This window comes from Aptenodytes forsteri, unplaced genomic scaffold, assembly GCF_000699145.1.
Source record: "Aptenodytes forsteri isolate BGI_AS27 unplaced genomic scaffold, ASM69914v1 Scaffold46, whole genome shotgun sequence".
NCBI lineage: Eukaryota > Metazoa > Chordata > Aves > Sphenisciformes > Spheniscidae > Aptenodytes > Aptenodytes forsteri.
The window spans coordinates 6587595-6611231 of NW_008794774.1; the positions used below are offsets into that span (position 1 = coordinate 6587595).

The window sequence follows — 23637 nt, forward strand, 5'->3', positions numbered from 1 at the left end:
GCAATTCTGTCTTTGACCTTGAGATTTCACATATGTTCAAATGATGAGAAGGCCAATGGCATCCTGGCCTGTATCAGAACTAGTGTGGCCAGCAGGAGTAGGGAAGTGATCGTGCCCCTGTACTCGGCACTGGTGAGGCCGCACCTCGAATACTGTGTTCAGTTTTGGGCCCCTCACTACAAGAAGGACGTTGAGGTGCTGGAGCGTGTCCAGAGAAGGGCAACGAGGCTGGTGAGGGGTCTGGAGAACAAGTCTTATGAGGAGCGGCTGAGGGAACTGGGGTTGTTTAGCCTGGAGAAGCGGAGGCTGAGGGGAGACCTCATCGCTCTCTACAACTCCCTGAAAGGAGGTTGTAGCGAGGTGGGTGTCGGTCTCTTCTCCCAAGTAACTAGCGATAGGACGAGAGGAAATGGCCTCAAGTTGCGCCAGGGGAGGTTTAGATTGGATGTAAGGAAAAATTTCTTTACTGAAAGAGTGGTTCAACATTGGAACAGGCTGCCCAGGGAAGTGGTGGAGTCCCCATCCCTGGAGGTATTTAAAAGACGAGTAGATGAGGCACTTAGGGACATGGTTTAGTGGGCATGGTGGTGTTGGGTCGATGGTTGGACTCGATGATCTTAGAGGTCTTTTCCAACCTTAATGATTCTATTTCCTCACTGATGGGGTTTTCAAAGTCCACTCCAGTTAGTTCCTTCTTTTCCTGCCAAACTCTGTTTTTTCAAATTAAGGGCATGTTAGCACACTCTTTTTCTGATTTTTCTTTTTTCGTCTTGGAAGTGCAGGAATTCAGAGGAATTCTGCTGGAACAGGGTTCTCCCTGAAACTGTTTCCAGCCAGAGATTGAATGTCCCTCAGTCTTACAACAGCAGTTTGCCTCTTTCCAATGGTGACCAAAAAAGTTTGACCTTATCTGCATGTTGCAGTCCTATGGCTGTTGGTGGAAATGGTGTTGGTATGGGGAGGAGAGGTTGGGGAAGAGAGAGAGCTGGGAAATCTCTAAAGACCCAGGGCCAGACCTTTGATTCATTACACTTTCATGCATAGCATGAGGGGGAATGGGAGGGGAATGGAGCAGCTTATAAAACACAGTGAGCCATGCTGAGTGTTACACAAATATCTGTGGTGGAGACTTGTATGAAGTCCCTTAGACCCTTGCTTTAGCTTCTTGTCCCTAGCGGCTACTTCAGATGACTCTAAATAAGCATCTGCACTGCAAATATACAAATGTCCTGCTTTTTTTTACACTTCCTGCTCACTTTAAGCACTTCGTGGTTGTAAGTTTTCCTTCTTCGAGTGCTGCCAACCACATCCCTATGCAAATTCTTAAGTAAAAAGGTATTTGGCTCAAGTTTCACTATTTGGTCATCTGTCCTTTAGCAAAGCATGCACAATAGCTGTGCAAACAATAGGCTGGGATCCCAATTTATTAATTACTCTCAGTGAGATTAAGGAAAGAAAAATACAGTACCATTTTTCCTAGTGGTTCATGAAGGAGTAAATTCAGTAATTCTGTCATCCTCTCAACATAGACACTAGACACTCCCTTGCAATCAGACTGACGTCCAGTGTCTTTCAAGGAAGAAGGAGATGAAAGCTGTACTCTTTTTCCCTAGGCCCCTGCATGGCCACCTGCACTGACAGTGTGTGAAAGAGACTAAGTATTATATGAACATAAATTATTTTGGATTTCTCTCTCTGGGTTCTCTCAGCTGCAGATGGGGAGCCCCCACAGATGTAGACAGTGATTGCTGGTTTAAGAAGTGCAGCCATTTCCCTTCGGTATAAAGACATCATGAAAAGAATAGGATGTAGCTGAGCAAAGTCGCCACAGCTCTTATAGCATCAGAAAACTACAGGAGGGGAGCACAACATGGTCAGGGGCACAGATTCAGTGCCTTTTCTGAGTCTAAAATCTTCTCTAGCAATTTTATGAAGCCTACCTACTATGACAATGTACTTCCACAATGGAAAATTTTAGCAGTGTCACAGCAGAATCACTGTCTTCTCTCCCAGAAGATTGCTTTTTGCTATCTAGTAGCATTACTGTATATTGGATTCTTCTGTGATACAGAAGAAATTTGCTTAAATCATAATTTTCTTCATGGGTGTTTATCTTCTGCTACTGCCTCCACAGAAAGTGTCAAGTAAGTTTGACACCAGAGATTAATACTGTTGAAATTATGATAAAGTCATAAACCACAAGCTGTGATGTTACACAGGGAATAAGAGAGTGAGTAATGAGGACAGAAATATTTTATAGACACTAGAATCCTATTTTCATACAAATAGTGTTAACAATTCAACAGCAATTTAAAAAAGCTACATATGGGAAGAGATCCAGGAACAGAGTGATTTCTATCAGCTGGCTCACCTATGCCTGGAAAATATACCATCTCATAAAACCTGTTAAAGAACATGAAAATAAATATAATTTCCTTCTATTGTAAGCACAAATTTTTTGTTTTAGCATCAGGGTTGTTATTATCCAGCCTTTTAATATATTTTTTATCATTCTACTTGGAATGATCAATTCTAAAGAAAAGAGAAACATGCAGTATTGCTTCAGTCAGCAAACGTGTCGTATCCCAGTGACTTCTTCAGACTAGATGAACTTTACAGCTATGTAGTTTGCCAAAGTTCCCCAGAAGGCATTAACAATGAAATGGCCATCAGATCATAGTAAGTTAACGTGCAATAGTTAATGCAGTAACATCTGATAATAAAAAAGAAATTAGAGTGTGAGAATGAAGTAAACGTAATTAGAAAGCAAACTAACATATCCAGAAATTATATGGAGACTTATGTAGATGAAAAAACTCTTCACACAACTTTGTAAAGCTATAGTCTTTTTCCTTCTAGTACTTTCCCTCTAGTCATTTCAGGATGCCCTGAGCCAGCACAGCAACTGAGAGTTGTTCCAGATCAAAATTTGGTGCCTGTTAATCTCATCATTATAAGCTGTGTTGCTATCACTGTGCTGTATAGTCTGTAGTATAGGACCATGCACGTATTGGATCTTGATGTCTTGGCTCATATAAAAACATGTCTTTCCTGAGAGTCAGCAGGACAGCAGAATAAATATTTATAAGAGAAATATTAAGTATGAGGATCAGTTATGACATTTTCCAAAGCTGCTTTTGCTGTCAAGGGACAGAAATACACACTTGCTGCTGACAGGTGTTGATAAGCCTGGAGAAGGTGCTTAAAAACAAGAGATAAGAGATAAGAGAACATTACCAGAGGCTCCGGAGTAATTTTATATTGCTCTTTAACTTCTTGTGAAAGGCATAAACACTGTCAAAATCTGTGTTCTGAGCTGAAATCTATAGATACTAGCTGTAAGACAAGGGAAAACAAAATAATCCTGGATGCATTAGAGTTTAATTGGCCCCTGATATGAATTATGTCGGGATGAAACTCTATTTTGGTTATACCACAAAGATGGTGATGTGGTTTTGTTCAAGCTTGAAAATCAGCCTTATTTCACTTGGCATAACTTCGCCACTTTGTCTATAGAGGTGAAAGAATATTTTTTAAACATAGGTGGTTGTGGTCAATCCCAGACTTCTTCAAAACTAATCCTAAGGGAACTCCCACCCAAAAGTCACTCAAGAGTCTTGCAGATGCCTGTGACTTCCAGCTGGAGGATTTTCTCCAAGCTTCAGAAAGCCAGCAGCTTTTCTGGTGTGGGCAATTTGATTGCTGTGGGCAATTTCACTTCCAAATGGGATGTGGGAGCAATTTGGAACACATCAGTATCACTAGGAAGCTTTCTGTTGACTTCAGCACTTAAATTGTGCAGATATTTGAGGCACTTAGGGACATGGTTTAGTGGGCATGGTGGTGTTGGGTCAACGGTTGGACTCGATGATCTTAGAGGTCTTTTCCAACCTCAATGATTCTATGATTCTATGATATTCATTTGGACAGCAGAAGCCTCAATCAATCTGGCCCAAGCTGTTGTTGAAAATACAGTTGGACATGAAAGGAGGAACCAATTTTAAAAATCTAGTTCTTAGGGCCATGGTATCCTTCAGGCCATAAGACAGAGGCACCTGTCTGCAAAGTGTCAAGTGTCATTAGTCACTGTTGAGTCAGAACAGGTTTGGAAGAGTGACTTAAAATATATTACCATCCTGACCTGTATATGGACAGCAGAAGCCTCAATCAATCTGGCCCAAGCTGTTGTTGAAAATACAGTTGGACATGAAAGGAGGAACCAATTTTAAAAATCTAGTTCTTAGGGCATTTCTCCATGGTATCCTTCAGGCCATAAGACAGAGGCACCTGTCTGCAAAGTGTCATGTGCCATTAGTCACTGTTGAGTCAGAACAGGTTTGGAAGAGTGACTTAAAATATATTACCATCCTGACCTGTATATCCTTCTCTCTCTGATGTTTCAGCTTGCAGCTTTTTCAATTCTCCTAAACATTCCTTTCCTCTGTATTTCATCTATATGCTGGAGGTTATATTTTTCTAATTCTTACCTTGCTTTATAACCCATATTTGCCCATCAGCTATACCAGATTCTGACATGCAAGTCACTATTTCAAGAATATTGTGGCATTGGAAACAAGTCACCACTGCTAGATCCTTGTATTGCTATGCTTTCCTTCCCCAAAAGCTCCTGGTTTAGCAAAATTATCTTGATTGGCATGCACAGTTCTGCTTGCTACATATCCCAGGTAGCCTTTTTGTGCTGAATACATGCACAGTGATGGAGGAGAAAGCTGAAGAATAGACTTCGGTAACTGTTTACCACCTAAAGTCTTGCCTGCCCAGCAAAGTGAGTTTTGTTTCCAGCTGGCATCTCTTAGACTTTCAGTCTCTGTGATTGATTCTGCAAGGCAAACACACTCAGCCCTCTGTCCTCTGTCATTCACTGTTATCCAACAAAACTGATTGAAATGCTCTTGCTACCCCTTGTGGCAATGCTGTGCAATGATGTTTGCTCATCCCTGTGCTGGCTGCCTCCTATTCCTGTCTTGAGGCTTATATGTGTCACTAAAGGTGGAAGTACAAGGAAAATGAAGCTGCTGCTCACTGACATATACTGCTTATCTTCCCTAAACCAAACTGTAGGAACAGCTGTACAGGTTGGTTTCAAATAATCTCCTGTTAGTGTGGAAACTTCACATTAAAGACAGAGAAAGAACACATTTTGTAGAGCAGCAGTCAGAAAAAGCTGGACATTTTGTAGCTACAGCGCACCTTTCCTAGACTCAACAGTAAGGGGTCTTACCTTTAACCCCTTGTTGCTTCTTCTGTTAGTGAAGTGTATACAAGAGGAATCTGCCTTTCTGGACTAAGACTATCTGATCAGCTGTCTGCAAGAAGCAAATTAGTTTTGTCTGTCTCTCTGTATTTATTTATTTATTTTATTTGAGTCCCTGCTCTTGAGGACTGTGGTCATATGAAATCCTCATTGTCCCTTTCCCTTCTTCTTTAGCCTTCTCAGCACTCCTCATCCCTTCCTCTTCTCCCACTATTTGTACTTATCTTCCTTTATTTTCAAGAAAAACTTGAAAGCTCTACCCAATTTTAGTCTTCAAAACAAAGAAAGAAGGTGAGCCCTGTTTGGAATTGGAGAAAGCTTTATAATTTTATAATCTTGTGATTGTTTATTTCTGAGGTACATTTCTTGATACTTCCATGCCTAAGTTTGACAATACCCATAATGTGAAAACCTGTGCACTGTAAGTAGTTTAGACTGCAAGAGAGAGTGGATCATCCCTTCACTAGGGTGGCATTGGGAGGACAAGTGCTGGGATGTGAGTGTTTTTCCATCTCAGGGACTGCAGAACTGGAAGAATCTCCATTTTCTCTCTTTTGGTCTCCAGAGCTCAACTCTCAAACTTCCTTTGCCCACAATGGAAACACAATAAACACGCAGGCTTGAATAAACTCAAGGGTTGGGGTTGTTTGCTATCCAGCGGTTGTCTGAACTCCCCTGAGGACTCTGCTTGGATGCTCTGGAAAAAATCAGAGAGAGTTTTTAAGTGGTGGTCGGCCCACCCATGCCACATAGGTCAAAGAGTAGCAGCCAGATGGAGAGCTGCGTACTGGTCCTATCGCAGCGGGGGGGGTCAGAAACAGACCAACAGCCCATCCTTTTAAAAAAACTGAGTTGTAGCAATACAAACAAGGGTAAGCCTTTCGAAAACAGCATCACAGACAACAATGATTAGTTATCTGGGTATGCCATGAAGGGTCCAGATTAGCATATGCTATTTACCCTCAGACAAAGGTGAGAAAAACCCTGTAGTCTTTTACAGCCTGCTTCCTGCTACTTTCTGAATGTGGATGAGACCCTCTGCCCTTACAGGGCTTCAGCTTTCCTTCCTGGCTGCCAGGCTCAGACATACTCATTCCAGATGTCTTGGCAAAGTCACCAGGTGACTCTGGGAGAGGTGGAAAAAAAGCCACAATGCTTCGATGTGGAAGAATAGGGAAAATCTCCCTTTCCCATTTCCATCTGCACATGCTTAGCGAGGCACCTGCAATCAGGCAGTCACTACGAATACAGAAAAATTGGTGGTCGTGCTCAGCGAGCACAGCCCGAGTGAAATATTTCTGATGCCAGGGCCACAGAATTGACAAATAAAGTGGGTTTTGCTTTTTGACGTGGAGGCACAACCAGAAGGGTACTGGCAATGGGCAGAGGAACATGTTGCTGTGACATAAGGCAGGGAGGGATTTAGGTGGGCAGCAGATACTTAAGAATAACTGCCTGTACGCACGCCCTTAATCTACAGTAGACAAGAGGAAACTACATGTTCCAAGTGAAAGAGATTAACTGCCTCGCACATACAGGGCGTACCGCACATGGGAGAGCATGTACTCCAGCAGTTACCAGGACTAGTGATGTGCTACTCTTTACAGCCATGGGTCCACACAGTATCATTTCCTCTCAGGCACAGCTCCATAGGTCTATCCCATCTATTGAGACTTCCAATACCATTTCACATAAACCAATTGTTTAGTAGTCAGTGGCACTAAATTACCTGACCTGGTATGCATTTAAATTGAGGTAGAAATCCCTATGCTAAGGAAATACTATCTACTGCAAGACCAGTGGTCTTGCCATCTACACATCAAAACCCATTCCTACAAGCAGGTACCCAGCAGAGATAGCTGGATCTTAGATCCAAGCACACAAAAGGATGCAATTCTTCCTATAGCGGGTTATGAATCTGTAACAATCTGTTGTCTGAAGACTCCTGGTGAGACCAGTGAAACTGCTTTTCTGAAGATGTAAATGCTAATTGTTTGCATAATTTCAAAAAGGAAGATTGGATGAATTAATAGAAAAGAAGTCCATGGAGGGCTCCTAGCTGCACAGAAACTACTTCTGGCTCAGAAAGTTCCTGAGCTGAAAATAGTGGGAGGCTGGGAAAGGCACCAGCTTATGGCTTCTTCCAGAGACAGGATACTAGGGTAGATTAACCTTTGTTCTTATCCGATAGAGGCTTGCTTTTAAGTGAGATGAGTTCAGAGTTTGCTTGTACAATTCTGGGATACTAAAAGGGAAGACTTCAATTCGGTTTTAACTCTTCTGCTCCATCTCAGAGGGATTTAAGAATCATGAAGGCAGGTAATGTGAAAGAGTTGACTAAACACTTCTGAACTGCAAAAAGTGTCACTTGGAAGTCATATTAAAATCTTGTTTTAATTGTTCTATCTTAACAATTTTGTCTGTAGCAACCATAACACTGTTTAGCAACATATATCTTACTTGTGTTATGTTTTGTCAATGTTTTTCCAGGTGTTCCTGAAGCAGAAGTTACTTGGTTTAAGAACAAGGTCAAGCTGTCCTCTGCTCACCATCTGCATGATGGGTTGCTGCTAATTGCAAATGTTTCTCTGTCAGATGAGGGGTTGTACTCCTGCAAGGCAGCCAATCTTCGTGGGGAGGTAACTGAAAGCTCCCAGCTGTTGGTTCTTGGTAAGTCCAGGGTATTTTGCACTTGCAGCAATACTAATGTGGCTGCTGGCACATCTAGCCTGCAGAACTAATCAGAGGATGTGGAAAGAGGGAATGGCATACAGGCAGCCCTGTTCTAAGAAAAGAATCAGTCTGCATTTGTTCTCTGGGCAGCATCACCTGAAACAAGGTGGTGGTAAAAGGAAGATAGATAAGGAGAAAATGTCTAAGCAAAGGGACTGTACCTCCCAGACCTGAGATATTCAGTTACACTCTTTCAGACTTACTAGCTAAGAAGAACATTTATTAACCATTTCTTAAAGTGGCTCTCTTGAAATGAGAATGATGCCACTTTTTCCCTATGAAGTGCTCTCCCTCTTCTGAGCAGCCTTTCCGTACATGGCTGTGTGATACTGACCCGTTTCACATCTAACAGGTGCATAAACCCAGTTTGCTTTTAAAAAGCACTTCCCAAGTTCAGTGAAGGGTGAAGTTTACTTTTTCTTGGGTTTCTAAACAACAGACAGAAAGCCCAGCTGGGTGATTGGAAAAGACAATGTCAGCTGTGAATTACAGATGGAAGTGTTACCCGGTGGTAATTGGATGTGTGGGAAAGGGGTTTACTTTCCTAATAACTCATCTTCTATCATTTCTCCATGCCTGGCAGATGAATAATCAAGCCAGACTTTGTAAGTGCTTCTGTACTTAGTGAAGTGATAGCGAAGTGTCAAATTTTGAAACCTAGTCCCTGTTATTGGTGCAACACCATTAAAGCATCTGTTACAGCTCTCATCTTTCATAACTAGAGTGAGCACAGGGTCCCATGGATGATGCAGCTTCCAGAGGAAGCTTTAAAATGAGATTTCTCAGTTTCACAGGCAACACTAAAACCCCTTTATGAATGTTCACATGATTTTCCCTGTGAATCCAGACTGGCTCTAGAAACTCAGCCTAAAAAAATCTGGGGGGAAAAAAAAATCAGCTGGGTTTCAGCCTATAAATAAAATCTCCCACATGACCTTTAAATCCTTGTCTGATCTTTATAAATGGCTTAGTTTTTAAAGATGGAAAGTTACTGTGAGTTATGCAAGCTGCTTATGTTTGTAGGCAAATCACATTTTTAGTTCCTTGACGGAAAGAAACAGTTAAAGCATCCATGACTTGCACTTCTGTTGCTGAATGTAATCAGCAATAGAAAACTTGCTTAGTGTATGCTGTGATCTAATTGAAAGGGGATGAAGCCACCATTCACTTAAATCAAATATCCCATCATTTCCATGACAAACGGAATTGGGAATGATGGGCAACACAATGAATTTTTAAAATAGCATTATGGTTAGTAAAGAACTAAATCCTGCAGTTCTCAGCATAGACTGATCCTCTTGAGCTCTGAACTTTTAGTCCTTTGGAGCTCTGCCTAAGTATACCGCAGGATTTGGCAGGGTTATAACCATATTTAATCAGGGCTTGATCCAGGTTGTAGCAGACATTAAAAAGTTTTCCACTGACTGCCATGGACATTTGATTCGGCTTCTATGCTGTATAAATTTGCTCTTTCATCCAAGCTGCATGTACCTTCATCACATATGAAGAGGGTCAACCAGAATGCCATGGTAGCCTTCAGACACGATTTCTTTTATTTTGTGGTCATACTGATCCAGATGTTATTTTAATAATTTCTCTAGTGCCTTACCTAACATGAGGCAAAGCACACCTTTAGTAGTTGCCCAAAGTTGCTTAGACTGCCCCTCTGAAATGGTAATTTTGCAGCACAGCAAATAATGCAGCAATAGCTGGTGGTGGGTTTTTTTATGTCCCTGAGATGTTTTCTGCTATAGTGTTGCTCATCACTTCAGTCTCCCAATCTGTTACCAGAGCCTCCACGACCTCTTACTTACCTAGAAGACTTGACAGCAGTGCTTTCCAGTGCTGGGACCAGTACTCGTTCAGTACTGACCTCTCCTTCAGGAACAAAAATGACTGTCAGGCCAGGGATCTCTGCTCTCATAGGTAAGTCAAGCGCTTTAAGTTTTGTTTAGATTAAAAAGGGTTTAGAATTTAGATTACAGTTATGCATCCAGTTATCCAGCCAGGAAGCACTGGGACAAAAGACATCAAACCGACAGCACATTGTCAGTCATAATCACTGCCAAATTATTCTCAGAACTCAGAAACTCATTTAAAAAAAGGATGTCCTTTTATTAGTGTAATGCCCCAAAGCTGCATGTGGTATAAGGGTTCCATTGTGCCATACTTTATAACACCCTGTAAGAAGCAGTCCCTGCTCTGAGGGGCTGGCAATCTCATTCAACGCAAGACATGGCAAACTGGTGTGCCAGTTGATCTAAAAGAAGAAACGCTTGTGGCTCTGTTTTCCTTCTGCATTTGGATACTAGTCTTTCATACTGTATATCCTTCTTCTTCAGAGCCTTTTCTAGAGTTTTGCCTATCCTCTAGACATGTTTTTCTCTTGCAAGCTCTCTGTTTCATTCTGTTCATTTTATTTCTCTTTGTTTTATCACACACCCAATGTCTGCACAAAGCCATATAAGGAGATAATCCCCAATTAAATGCTTTTCTTCTTTTCATCCTTTTCTGCCTTCCATATAGCTTTCTCCTCTTTACATGGCAAGTTCTGTTATATGCTCTAAACTCCTTTCAGATCTGGGGGCATTTGTTTGCAAAGAGAATCTCATCCTTTTCTAAAGTTCAGGGTATATTTATTTTAAAATTTCATTTCTCATGCTGATCTTGAGCCTCTACTAACTGTCGGGCTCAGATAGACAAACAGCTTCTCTAATGGCCTTGTTACTACCTTCCAAAACATTCTTTGCTTACATTTAGTAACAATTTTAAGATTTTATTTTCACAGTGGAGGCTTTCTATTTATGTTTTTAGTTTTGTATGGATTACTTTTCCCCAGTGGTGACATCTGCATACATTTGCAATGGCTTTTAGCGTGCAGCTCTGGATTACCTTTCTGCTTGCACAAAAACTTCACTGAAATAGTCCTTGGTGGGGGGAATATCTGAAGGTATTTATTAGCATTGAATAAACCATTTTGAGTATGGTTTTATTGTACTCACTGTTGTAAGACTGGGTCACACTCCTGCTTCATCCATTTCCTCTCAGGTTTCCAAAAAGAGGTCTTTAGTAGTTGTAGGGCTTTATTATTGTTTGAAAGCAGTAATTGAACCACAAAGGGTGTTCTGCAGTGCCTGTATATAACCACCTCTAAATTAATTTCATTTGGCCATGTCACCCTGTACCCTGCTATTCCACTTCAGGGGCAAAGAAACTCCATGTATCTTAATAGCAAAATAGCAAACCAGTTTCATTCTTGAGGCAATTCCCTCAACTTCACTGAAGTTTTACTGACCTGAATTTGAGGCCTGTATAGTTAAAAACTAAAGAAACCTCCTAAGAGGTTTTTTCTAATGAAAAATCAGCATGGAATGGGCTATCCAATCAATTAGAAAGCTGCAGTCCAATGTGCTGCCTCATGTTGTATCACTGAAACAAATACACAAAGCATTCAGCTTCCATATATATTACTTAAATACGTTGTCTGTGGTTATACCAAAGAATTTGGATTCATCTACTATGAAAACACCCATTACTGAAAAAAAAAAAAGGACTCATCTCTCAGATATTTTTTTTAATATACATCTAGTTTACTCTGTACACTAATATCAGTATGGATTACAATCAAAGACTCTATATTTACTCCCAAATTTAGTCTCCCCACAGTCTTCCAGTGCAGTACCTAAGTTTATCATGGACTACTATGACACATTCATAATCAACCTTTGCTTGAAATATTGCTACATGGGAAAGAAAATCTGCATATGTTTTTAAGCACCAGCTGGAAACACTAATTTGGGAACAACTTGTGAACTTGTAAATCTGTGACCCATGCCTGTGTCCCCTGTCCACAGCATGCCCTACAAGCTGTCCACTAATTCTTCCTATTCTGCCACCCAGCCAATTGGCTTTATTCCTTTCTTTCATCATTGATTATGTTGGGGTGTTTGCTCTACATGCTCTGGATGCCCCATATAAGAACTTTAGTTATATAAATTACTATGTATAGGATCCCTTCTCTGTGCTACTGCTGACAGGCACCAGCATCTTTTGGGACTCAGAAGGCATTGAATTAGACCTGATATTTGGAAGTCTAAGGACATGAGGATTTGTTGAGTAGAGAAGGAAAATAGGACATGTGCAAAGGAAGAGTGAAGTGTGAAGAAAAGGAGTGATAAGTAAGCTTTGGGGAAACTTTATGTTTTAAGGAGTTAAAAGACACCAAAGGTGAAAAGTTATGTTAGAAACCTGGATAAATTCAGGTACGGGTTTGCCAGGGATTAAGAAAAATAGGAATCAAAACTTCATTAAACACTGGTTTTGTGCCTTGAAAAAAAAGCAGAAAATATTAGCACAGCAACAGAAGATTAAAGTTGCAAATGAGAACTTATTTGGAAATTAACAACTGTATAAAATATAACAACAATTAACAAGCTGAGTTGAAAGGAGAGAACTGGAGCCTCCAGCTTATCATACATGCTGTGCACTTTATTGTGGAATTGTGGAATTGTGCAATGCTTCCACCATCGTTTCAACCATTTGAAACTATGAACTTGCTCTCTGGAGTCAGCTCCTATGTGTTTCTTCTACATCAATTTCAGGGGGTTTGCAGAAGGGAAAGATCAGGGTCATAACACAAATACCTGGTTTGGAGGTCTTCCTTTTCATTGTTAATGGTCATTCAGCAGTCATTTGTGTGCCTCCACTACAGAAGTAGAAGAAAAGATCCATTAAAGACTCATGTCCTGCCCAATGGAGTCAGCAACACTCCCATTAAGATCTAATATAAAACACCTTTTTGCATGAGCTTACAGGAACATTTTTGTCTTACGTACTTCTTTCTTTTATTTTTAAAAGGTTGAGATTTCAGTTAGTTTCTAGGCCCAACTCATCATCCGGTTAGAGAGCATGATGTAGATAGTGGCTTAGGCAGACTGATGCTTACCTGCTCCTTCACAACTGTTGGAAGTATGTGTAGATTACTGCAGTCCTCCCCAGCCCTCACATTCGTTGGCAGGTTGTGTAGTAGACACTTCTGTGTTATCTGCAGATCACACATCTGAAGGACAGGACTCTCCTCAAAGCAGAAGCTGGAGCACCCATGAGCTTGGGAATATTTCTGGGTTTTACAGTAGCACAAACTGACAATCGGTGATGAGCAACAGACTGTCATGCACTTTCTGATGTCCTTGGTTCATGGCAGGCACACAAGAAGACTTTCTATCACACAAAACATAGAACACATAGTAAATTTCTGAAGTGACACCAATTTATATTTCTTTGGAAAGCTTTCACGTTAGATCTTAATCTTATTAAAGTTTCTGTCTTTGAGACTTTTTTAATTTTGAATACAGTTTTCCTGAATGTTGGTAATGAAAGTATTATAAGAAACTCGCTCTCTTCCTCAGAAGGGAATTCCTTTGTTTGTCACCTGATAAGAACTTTTGAGTTTTAACAATATTCATGACCATTTGACTTCTATAAGCCCTGATTACTTTGTGGAATTATCTTTTTGAATTAAAGGAACATCCTAAGTTCATGTATTTTCAGTAGAGTTTCCTTATCTATGCTACCAGTATCACTGAATTTTGTTTATACAACTCCCTGGACACATTTACATGGGTCTTGAGCTTTGTAAATGTTAATTTTGGCAAAACTGAAGTTGTAGGACCCAGTGTTCCTGACTTCTAACACTCCTGCAGAAAAGGCTTTGGGTCTATCAAGAATATTTGTTTTCATTTGGGTTCAAGCTTGTTTTTTCCTGTATTTGAAGACATTTCAGTGAGAAAATCTGAGGATCTTACAAATCCCGGTGGGGATTCACTACAATTTCTCAAATTTATTGTGACCTTATTGGAAATCTCAGCAAACTTGTCAAAAGATACAAAATATGATATAAAAATGTCTCCTTATCTTAGCACAGAAGGTATAATACTGTATTATTGCAGTTATGTGGCATAGTGAAAGCTGAAGCTTTAATGACTTTGACTTATATATGTGAATTATATTTAAGTGAGGATTCTTTCAGGAACATTGGAAGATAGGTCAGAAATTAATACCTCTAGGAATATAGAAATGTAGGAGGACCTATAAAATGTCACAGTGAAGGAAAAAAGGTTGAAGGAGAATGTGCTTTGACTGCTTGTAACAGCACAGTGTTTCTTGGCATCTGTTGCTTTGTTTAAATATTTTGTTGCAGATGAGCCTTTGAGTTGCACAGAAAATATCTGTGAACACATTTGATAATTTTTCCCCAAAGCTTCATGTTCATGTCCCACATGTTTTTTTCAGAAATCTTCATCATGTGTGATGATTTCTGAAAACATAATGTGCACTTGAGGATATGCATATTGAAGGAAGGGGGATTGCCGCATTGCACATTGTATATAATTAAATAAAGGTTTTGGACTGCATTTATGAGGTAGCCAAGGGAAGAGATGCATCTTTATTTTGGAATGCAGCACAGGTTCATGAATTTAAAGATAAATGGGAGCATAAACAGTTAAGATAGCTAGGATCTGAAATTAACAGAAAATCTAGCTCTTACTTGGCACAGTGCAAGACTTAAGCAATGTCTTTAAAAAGAGAAGACATCCAAGAAAAATTAAGTATTGAGATAATGGTAGCTACTCTATCTGTTGTGCATAGCTGCAATGTATATTTTTAAGGCTCACTGTATCCTGATCAAATGTTCATATTTTGGCAAAAAAAAAAAAAAGGTTTTTTGATAGAAAGAGGAGATGCTATCATTATGTAAATTCTTGGCCTTTATTCTATTTATTTATGAATGCAATACAAATCCTGGAGCATAATGGTTATTCTAGGGAATTTAAAGATATGAGTGAACCTATGGGGAAAAGCCTAGGCAATTATTCTGAATCTGGTTCCCATCCTCTTTTATCTCTTGAACTATATATTCTTCAGTTTGTTCACTGGGAACCTGCTGTTGTCCCCAGCTTAGGACATCTATCCAATTTTGTGTATTTAGCAAAAAAAGTCCCTATTTGTAGGAGATACTGAAAATAACTGTAAAGTTAGATGATAGTGTATTTTTTATGACCAAAAAAGTACAGTCAATTGTAAAAAAAAAAAGGAAATACTGCTGCTCCATATTTATTGTGTTCTCCCTGATGACTTCCATATCAAATTTACTCACTTCACAAATCAGAACATGATTTTACTAACTGCCAGCACTGCAAACACAGTCCTAGAAAGCAGACTTCTTTCTGTTTTTATACTTTATCCCAATGACCACAGAGTTAGAGCAGCTTAGCTGCCAGTTTCACTGCTGCTTCAGAAGATGAAGAGTTGGACTACAAATTCCTGTTCTGCAAACACCTATGCTGTTTGAACATGCAATTGAACATTCATTGAACAGCAATGAAGCTGTTTTTAAAACAAAGTAATAACAAAAACCTTTCACTTCAAAGATGCCAAGGCTTATTCTTATCAAAATCCATATTTCCCTCTCACTTTTTCTTTTACTGGCAATAGTATATTCCCCTCATTTTCTAGTAGAGTCACTTAGATGCCCAGAAGAGGCCCCAGAAAGCGGAATGGAAAAACATAATTATGGCAGCCACCTTGCTTGCAATGGCCAGCCTTTTGCGTATGAATAAATTACTCCGAAAGGGCCAACTGCATTAGAGCCAAGGCCCGAAGTTCAAGAGGGTTTTCAGCCTTTTTTTTTTTTTTTTTTTTTAGAGGGGACCACTTCAAGTCTGTGGCTAGTTGGCTAGTCTTTGCCTACCTGCAGATTTAAGCGTTATCTAGATGTGGCACTGAACAGAAAAATTAACCTAGAACTTTTTGAATGTTCTGGGGTGCATTGTAGTGAGTCAAATGCTGTGCTGCTGACTACTTTAGAAGAAGAAACAGATCATACAGATAGGCTGATGTCATGATCAGGACCAAACTGTTCCAGCAGAGCCAGAGAAGTTAGGGCTGCAATTGCTTGCTATGTATCTTGCTTTTGAGCCATAACATCCATAAACATAGGACTGACACTTGTTCAAAATGAGTGTGAAAAGCAATAAATGATCCAAATGAACACAACTGATCTCACCAGTGCAAATCTCTTGTGACGTTTGGCGATATACTCAAGAGCAAGAGTATATCTTCGTGAAACATAAGTTTTCCTTTACTCCCTTTTGCCCTTCCCCTCTCTACCATGAGCCTGCTCTAAATTTTCCTAGGTTTTGGGAATTACTGCTGCATTAAAATTGGAAACAGAAATACAACATAAAATAATTTACAATCTGCACAGAGTCAGCAAAGAGAAAACTCATGAGTAATTATGATTAAACCAGTGTCTCTGCTCCCCTAAGGAAAAAGACAGCTGCAGAAGTTGTGCAGTAGGAGTCAGATAAAATCGTGGCTATCTGAGAAGTTATTTTGCATAACACCATTTTTTTCCTCCTCACTCTCTGTAATAAATTGGACATCATGTTTGAAAAGTAGTTCTAATGCTAAAGGATATTTTTTCAGCAACTTTATTTTACACTAACAACACTTCCACTGTCATGAGGATAAAGCACCAGGTGAATTCTTGGGATAATCTGTCCTGTTCATTGTGATTTCTGTTCGCTTTTGCCTCAGTGAAAATTCTGCCTTGTCACACTATTTACGAGAATTCCCATGTAAGCGACATTTCTATAAAGATGAGAATTAAAATTAATATCAAGAGTATGCCATTATCATTGCAATTAATTCCCCAATCAGACTCTATCACATTGATTACATTCTAAATATTGTATAAAGTTCATACAGTATTGTAGTATCTTCCTTCTACATCAGACTACACCATAACATTTCATTGAAATGTGTGGCTTTTCATTTGCAAGTGCATGCTGTGTACATTTCAGTGTATATATTACGTGATGATACCTCTGCTTGGTCGAACATTTTGACCACACTGATACAGTGTTTGTTTTTCAGGCAATCAGACACTAGTCCTCCCACTGCCAAGCTCTGAAAGCAGAGTCAAAAGAGCAAGGTCCTCAAGGCAATCTGCTGCCTTGGGTTTTTTTCCTGCCTGCTGTTTGGTGCCATGAATGAGCTAATCTGAGAACCACTGATCTACAGCAGCAGTCCAAAATGCTGCCACATAAAATAATATCACTGGCCTCTGGGGCAACATCTGTTTAATTTTGGTTTTGTGGTAATAACTGCAGCCCTTGAACTTGTGTCTCTATGATTTTCCTGGATCACTGGCCTAGATTCTGTGCTAACATAGATAGAAATGATGCAAAGCTCCACTGAGGCAAGTTCTGGTGAAAAACTAGGGGTATCAGACTTGCCACAGGTATCCCAGTCTGGAAACCTGTCATTCTGCCAGCTCCTTCACATAAAAGATCTTTTAGCCTCTTGCACAACTTAAGATTTGCTCTAGAGTAAGTGTTAAGTGAGTTTTCAAACACTGTGGGATTTTTGACCTGTTGACTAAAGGACTTACCCATTCTAAGTTTTGAAGCACCCTCTCCCTCTGGTTGGTTCTCAAAACCTCTCCCAAATGGCTAAAGCACTTTCTTAGTAGGGCAGAAGTTACAGCCTCTCTGGAGCAAGCAGCACTGACTTTCCTGCACCTTTCTGCCCTCCACCTTCTCTGCCCTGCATTTGTTATTTTCCTTGCGCCACAGGAAGTTTCCTGAGATGCTGATGTCTCAGGATGTAGCAAGTTTATATTGGCTTAAGAAATACAGAAAGGCTTCTACAGCAGCACTGACCTTCGCAACTTGGGCTGGTAATGGCATTACATGTTAGTTCTTGCTCTGTCTTTTGTTGAACTCCTTGTGCTGTATCATTGTTCAGTGCTTGCTCCACGTGCCTCTTTTGCGTGTTATTTTTCCCCTACAAATGTACTTGTACAGTTAACCTGGATCTGTAGCAATGGTGGAGATGTTTACACTGAAGGGTTCTTCTTTTCCATCTTTGTCACGCACTGAATAAACCATAAACCCATCAGAGTTAGCTCAGGAGGTCATTTCAACATGCTGTATCCATTCTTGTAGGCTTTGGTTTCATGATTTGCCATTGGTGATTTTTTTCAGCCCAATCCTTATTAATACAAGATTCTTGATGTGTAGGATTCCCACTGTCAGAGTCATTTTTAGAAAACAGTATTACTACCAGAGCTTGAAAATTCCCTCGCTTTTTTAATGGGCCACGATGTGGCTGTATATTTGGGAACATTTTTTACAACCTCTGTGGGGCAGGGAATGGGCCTAACTCAATTTTTGTTGAATACAGTGTAAATTTACAATACTATGTAAATAATATCTAATAACAACAATATGTGTGGCATTTGGTAGCCAGTTTAGGTGTTTTGAGAACTGTTTAAAAAACATGTCATGTGTTCAGTATAGTACATTTCAACTGCTCCTTTGGAGCCATAAATAGTTATTTAAAATACCTTCTTTTTTTAAAATGCTACTGTCATCAGCTGAATTGGCCTATTTCAAGAATTCCCAAATACATAGCTTTCCTTGTCTAGCATAATTTCATGTTCATTTGACCTCCTTTAAACTATTAAAAATAGAGGTTATACTTACATTAACATTAATTCTTTCTTTTGGGGATTTTCAGGATCACATTACCTTTTATAGGTTTTATTTCATTCAGTATATGAAAGCACTGAGAAGTAATTTGCGTAACACCCTGAGTTAAGTGTCTGTTTAAATTTACACTTCGTACTATACTGAAAAATCTTTCCCCATAAGACAAACTACAAAGACTTGTCTCTTAGTTTTGCCACTTCAGCAAAACAGGTTTTACATATATGTGACTTTCAGACATGATCTTGCCTACTTTCATTTGGTTTGATAGCATTTTAAAAAGTTGAATACATCCTGTGAAATTTTCTTCCTTATGTTAGATACAGGACAGAATTAAATTTAACTCTGTTTTAGGTTTAACATGCATTTCTCTCTCAGTCACCTAAGGAGAAAATCAAGTATGACAGGAAATTGGGGAAGTATTTCTCTGTGCCAGTCTGATCTCACCTACATAGTGTGAACACAGTAGTACAGTGTGAAGTCCAACATAGTAGTTCAGCACCAAGCTTGTACCTATTCAGATTGATCTATGGCTTCTCTACATTTTGTTCCAAGCATTTTGTTCTTCATTTCATCCTTAATCATGTTTCTATTTTGAAAGTATACTTTAAGTCTTTGAATGTAGAGATTAGAGTGGAAATACTGTCAGGTTTCAAATCCTGTAGCTGCATATATTTATCGCTTTAACACAGTGTATTGTGGTCTACCACACTTTTCTGTCAGAGTTCAGTAAAATATATACAGAATCACAGAATTTTTTTTTTATCTTGCTTTATTTCAGTTTTAATATAATTAATAATTCTGCTTCCAAATCCCTTCTTTCCTCCTTTGCCAGGCATTTCAGATAGTAGTCGGCAATCATCTTTTATCTCCCAATTTTATGTTGTAGGTACATGTCTGTGACTTGCAGAGGCAGGGGCATAGGCCTTCTGGTTTGTAAGTCTAGCTGTGAACTTTCTGTGCTACTTTTATTGTACTTTGTGATGTCCTGAAACATGCAGTCCCTAACCAATTGGGATGGTTTTTTTTTTTCAAATTCAGCCTTTTTTTTGTTGATTCAAAGTCTTTTGAACTAATGCAGCACAAACATTTGCCTATTTTGCAAGGAGCGATCACTGATGAATAGCAAGGCTGTAAAACTGAAGTTTAAGGTGCAAGCATGTAGTTGAACATCAATACCAATGGATCCAAACTGCATACCACAGTGTTTATATCCAGGCTATGCTACCCCAACCTATCTCTTAAACAGGAAATAATTTTCAAAGATGAAACTGTTGTCCCGAGACTAAGAAGGCAAGAGTTTGATTTCCAGCTCCACTGCTGGCACATGGCTTGGCCTCAGGTAAGACAGCATGCACCTCCATGTGCCTTGATTAGCTGCCGGGAGAATGGAAAAGATGAGCTTACCTCCCACAGCACAGCAGCTTCAGGGCTGCGGTTGGAAAGCTAAGTAGTTTATTGAGCTCAGACTATAAGACTATTTTGTTTAAAGAAATTTAAATGCCTCATCTTGACCTGAAGTCTTCACTCAGATTCCATCTTTAATAAATATTAGAAATATTGCCTGGGATTAATCAGCACGTCAATAGTAAATTAGAGAGCTATTTGTTAGACAAATACGAATGCATGAAAATAATCTATATTTTAAGAATAGATATCTTTTTTAAAGGCAACGCTGGGTTGTTTTTTTTTTTTTTACTTGTATTACAAACTGTATTTAGTACTTGCAAAGTTTGTTTGATGTTTTCACTGTTGCTTTCCATACAGTTCTGCTGATTTAAGGTATCAGGCTGTTAAAAAAAGGAATCCTAAACTCAACAGCCTTTGCACTTGGTTTTTTCCTATTGTTCAAGTCTTCAAGTGAAAGAGTGATGCATGCTTCATATTTTGTTCTCTTAGCTTAACACAGTAGCCCAGAGTCTTTCTGCAGCTACAGTCATACAGAAAGCGTGGCAGAGGTATAACAGGGAGCTGAATTTGGCCTGCACCGTGCATTTATTCTTTCCTCTCAAGAAATTATTAGCGTTGTTGTGAAACATTGGTCCTCCCTTTCCAAATACCGCCTTGTTATCCTTGAAATATTAACATTTTCCCTGCTAAAAGATGTAATTTGTATTAGATTTTTGTTTGTATCTCCAGCTTTTGCCCATCCATGACTCACTCATCCTGGCTTTGAATGAATTCAGAGTCACAGTAGACTTTGGAAGGGAGGCTGAAGGCAGTATTTTCTTTCTCTACTTAAGAAGGACTGAAGGAGAAGAGCCCGCTCATGCCAGAGCTTTCACTGCTCAGAAACAGTCCCAAAAAAATATTCCCTCCTCACCTTCCCAAGGGTTCTGATGCATTAAAGCTCTGCAATAGCTGTGCTGTCTGGAAACAAAACTGGTTTTTCCTTCTCAGGCATTAAAGGGACAGGTGTTGAGCTTTGGAAGGATAAGGCAGTCAATGTCCACAGGGGTGGGAGGAAATAGAGAATAGCTGTTGGTAATCTGCATTAAATGGTATTAAAATTATTCCTGGGAGATGAGAAGGGGATAGTAATGGAACATGGGTTTTTATTGTACTCTGATTCTCACTTAATATGCATAAAACATTATCCCACAGCTTATGCATCCATACATGTGGGAAACATAGGAAATGTCACTTGTGAATTGTGATTGATGCTTGTTCTGCATACACAAATGAGGAGTATCCATTACATATGAGACTCATAGGTGTTAGTAAAGTTTTATTGTTAAATGTTAAAAAAAGTAATAATTACTTATGGGTAGAACATATCTAGGGAATAGCGTTTGGGGTTTTCCCCCCATATTATTGATTACTGGCCATTCCTTTAGCTAATATTTTATATATACATTTTGGAAGAAGAAATAATATATAAGGCAAGTAAAATAGTCAGTACTAGGAAGACTATATTGTTTTGCCTGACAATAGATTTTTTTAAAGAAAAACAGGCACAAACTAGGACCATTTGTACAGTGAAGTCAATTTCAGTTCCTCTGTGTTTAACATCAAACTGACCTTTCTGCTTTCTTCATTTATCCTGTGCAGACTGTTTGCAAATGCAAACAGTAAAACCGAGCTCACAGCATGTCTTTTTCAGTTGTCATGGCTATATGCTGACCTGTGGAAATAATTTTTTAAAGAAAAACAGGCACAAACTAGGACCATTTGTACAGTGAAGTCAATTTCAGTTCCTCTGTGTTTAACATCAAACTGACCTTTCTGCTTTCTTCATTTATCCTGTGCAGACTGTTTGCAAATGCAAACAGTAAAACCGAGCTCACAGCATGTCTTTTTCAGTTGTCATGGCTATATGCTGACCTGTGGAAATCCCTGCAATTATCTTAGAAGACAAGCAAACTATAAAAAAATTGAATACTGGAGGCAAAAGGCATACAGCCATTTACTGTTAAGTTTGTCCATTTCCTGTACATTCCTTTGTTTTCCATTGGTTTTAACTTAGGCAGCCTTAACCTGGGAGGCTGAAATCTTTCACGTCACCCATTTACTTGAGAATGAGTGTCTTGGAAATTGGATGAGTGGTTTTTCAGCACAAAAGTAGGAAAAAACACATCAGTACTCAGGACAAAAGGAATAACGTAAAAAAGAAAGCTGTGTCTTTGTAGTCAGGAAGTGAGCGTTGGGGAGAGAACTGCCAATGGTAAAAACTGCATTAGACCTTGCCAAAGAAATTAAAACAAATAGCAAAGACTCTTTACCCTTATAAATAAAAGTGGAAAAAGGGAAGAGGGGATACCACTGTGAGCAGTGTGCACTCTCATTCTGCCTTTTTCTTCCCCTTTTACTTTCTTTTTTAATATTTAGCTGCATTAACTAGTTCTTTGCCAGTGAAACATTGTCATTGCAACTGCAGAGCCTACTGTGTGCGTCACTTGCCTTCTGCTGTGGAGCCCTTGCTCTCTGTAATACCTATTTCACACAGTGAACCAGCCCCGAAGGGCAGCTTTATCCAGCCCACACCCTTCCCCACTGTGGATGCAGGCAGAGCTTGCCAGCAAGAGGGGACACAGCAAAGACCCATGCAGCCACCGCACTGGTGAGGTGCCCAGTATTTATCCTCCTGAAAAGCAGATGGGGTCTCCCCAGTGCCTGGATCTACCTCTCAGCATGAAAATGGCTGGGATGTGCCACAGGTCACCACTGGCTTTTTCCATCTTGTATGAGTTCTGCTTTGTATGAGCAAAAAAGCTTCAATTCTCATGGGCAAGGCAGCATCTTCTGCCATAGGAGTAGTGTAATAGGAGATGTGATTAGTGGCAAAAGGCAGGCAAGTGAAGACTACAGTAACCCAGTCCCTACTGTTAGTTTAGGGGTGTGACCAAAGTCAAAAGGTCAACAAGGGTTCCTAAACAAAGTAATGTAGTCCTCAAGTCTCAAGGATTTGATTTTGACGATGTTTGGAAATCAAACTCTTCAGCCTTCCTGGGTAGTTTAATGAAAATGGTATTTTTATTCTTGCAGTTACAGGCACCTCAGTAAGGTATAGATAAATTCTTAAGGAAAAAAATTATATTTAAATAAAATCTTGATTGCAGCAACTATAAAGACCATCTTACCTCTTTAGCAGGAACAGTACTTGCTGAGTATAAGTTAGTTGAGGATCACTTCAGGTGGACAGACAAGAATGAAAGGAAGAACAGTAACAAAAATGTCACATTGCAGTGTCTGTTCATTGTGTAATGCAGCTACAAAGGCATCATATTCACATCCTTATTTATCTCAGTGAATAATAAATAGTAATCAAATGACATGGAGATGACAATAAAGAAATATCAGCTGATGGAATTATTCCTTAATCATAGACTCATAGAATCATAGGATCAATAAGGTTGGAAAAGACCTCTAAAACGCGTCTTTTAAATACTTCCAGGGATGGTGACTCAACCACTTCCCTGGGGCCTCTTCCAATGTTGAACCACTCTTTCAGTAAAGAAATTTTTCCTCATGTGCAATCTAAACCTCCCCTGGCGCAACTTGAGGCCATTTCCTCTCGTCCTATCGCTAGTTACTTGGGAGAAGAGACCGACCCCCACCTCGCTACAACCTCCTTTC

The 23637-nt window shown here is 39.6% G+C and overlaps 1 protein-coding gene across 1 annotated transcript in view; it reads left to right on the forward strand.

Annotated features, from left to right (window-relative positions):
• The window catches only part of ADAMTSL1 (ADAMTS like 1), a 464029-nt gene that overhangs the window by 423558 nt on the left and 16834 nt on the right, over positions 1-23637 (forward strand). Inside the window, exons 23-24 of the mRNA XM_009274309.1 lie at positions 7766-7945; positions 9800-9934. Coding sequence (XP_009272584.1) covers positions 7766-7945; positions 9800-9934 — 315 coding nt within the window. The remainder of the gene's footprint in view (positions 1-7765; positions 7946-9799; positions 9935-23637) is intronic.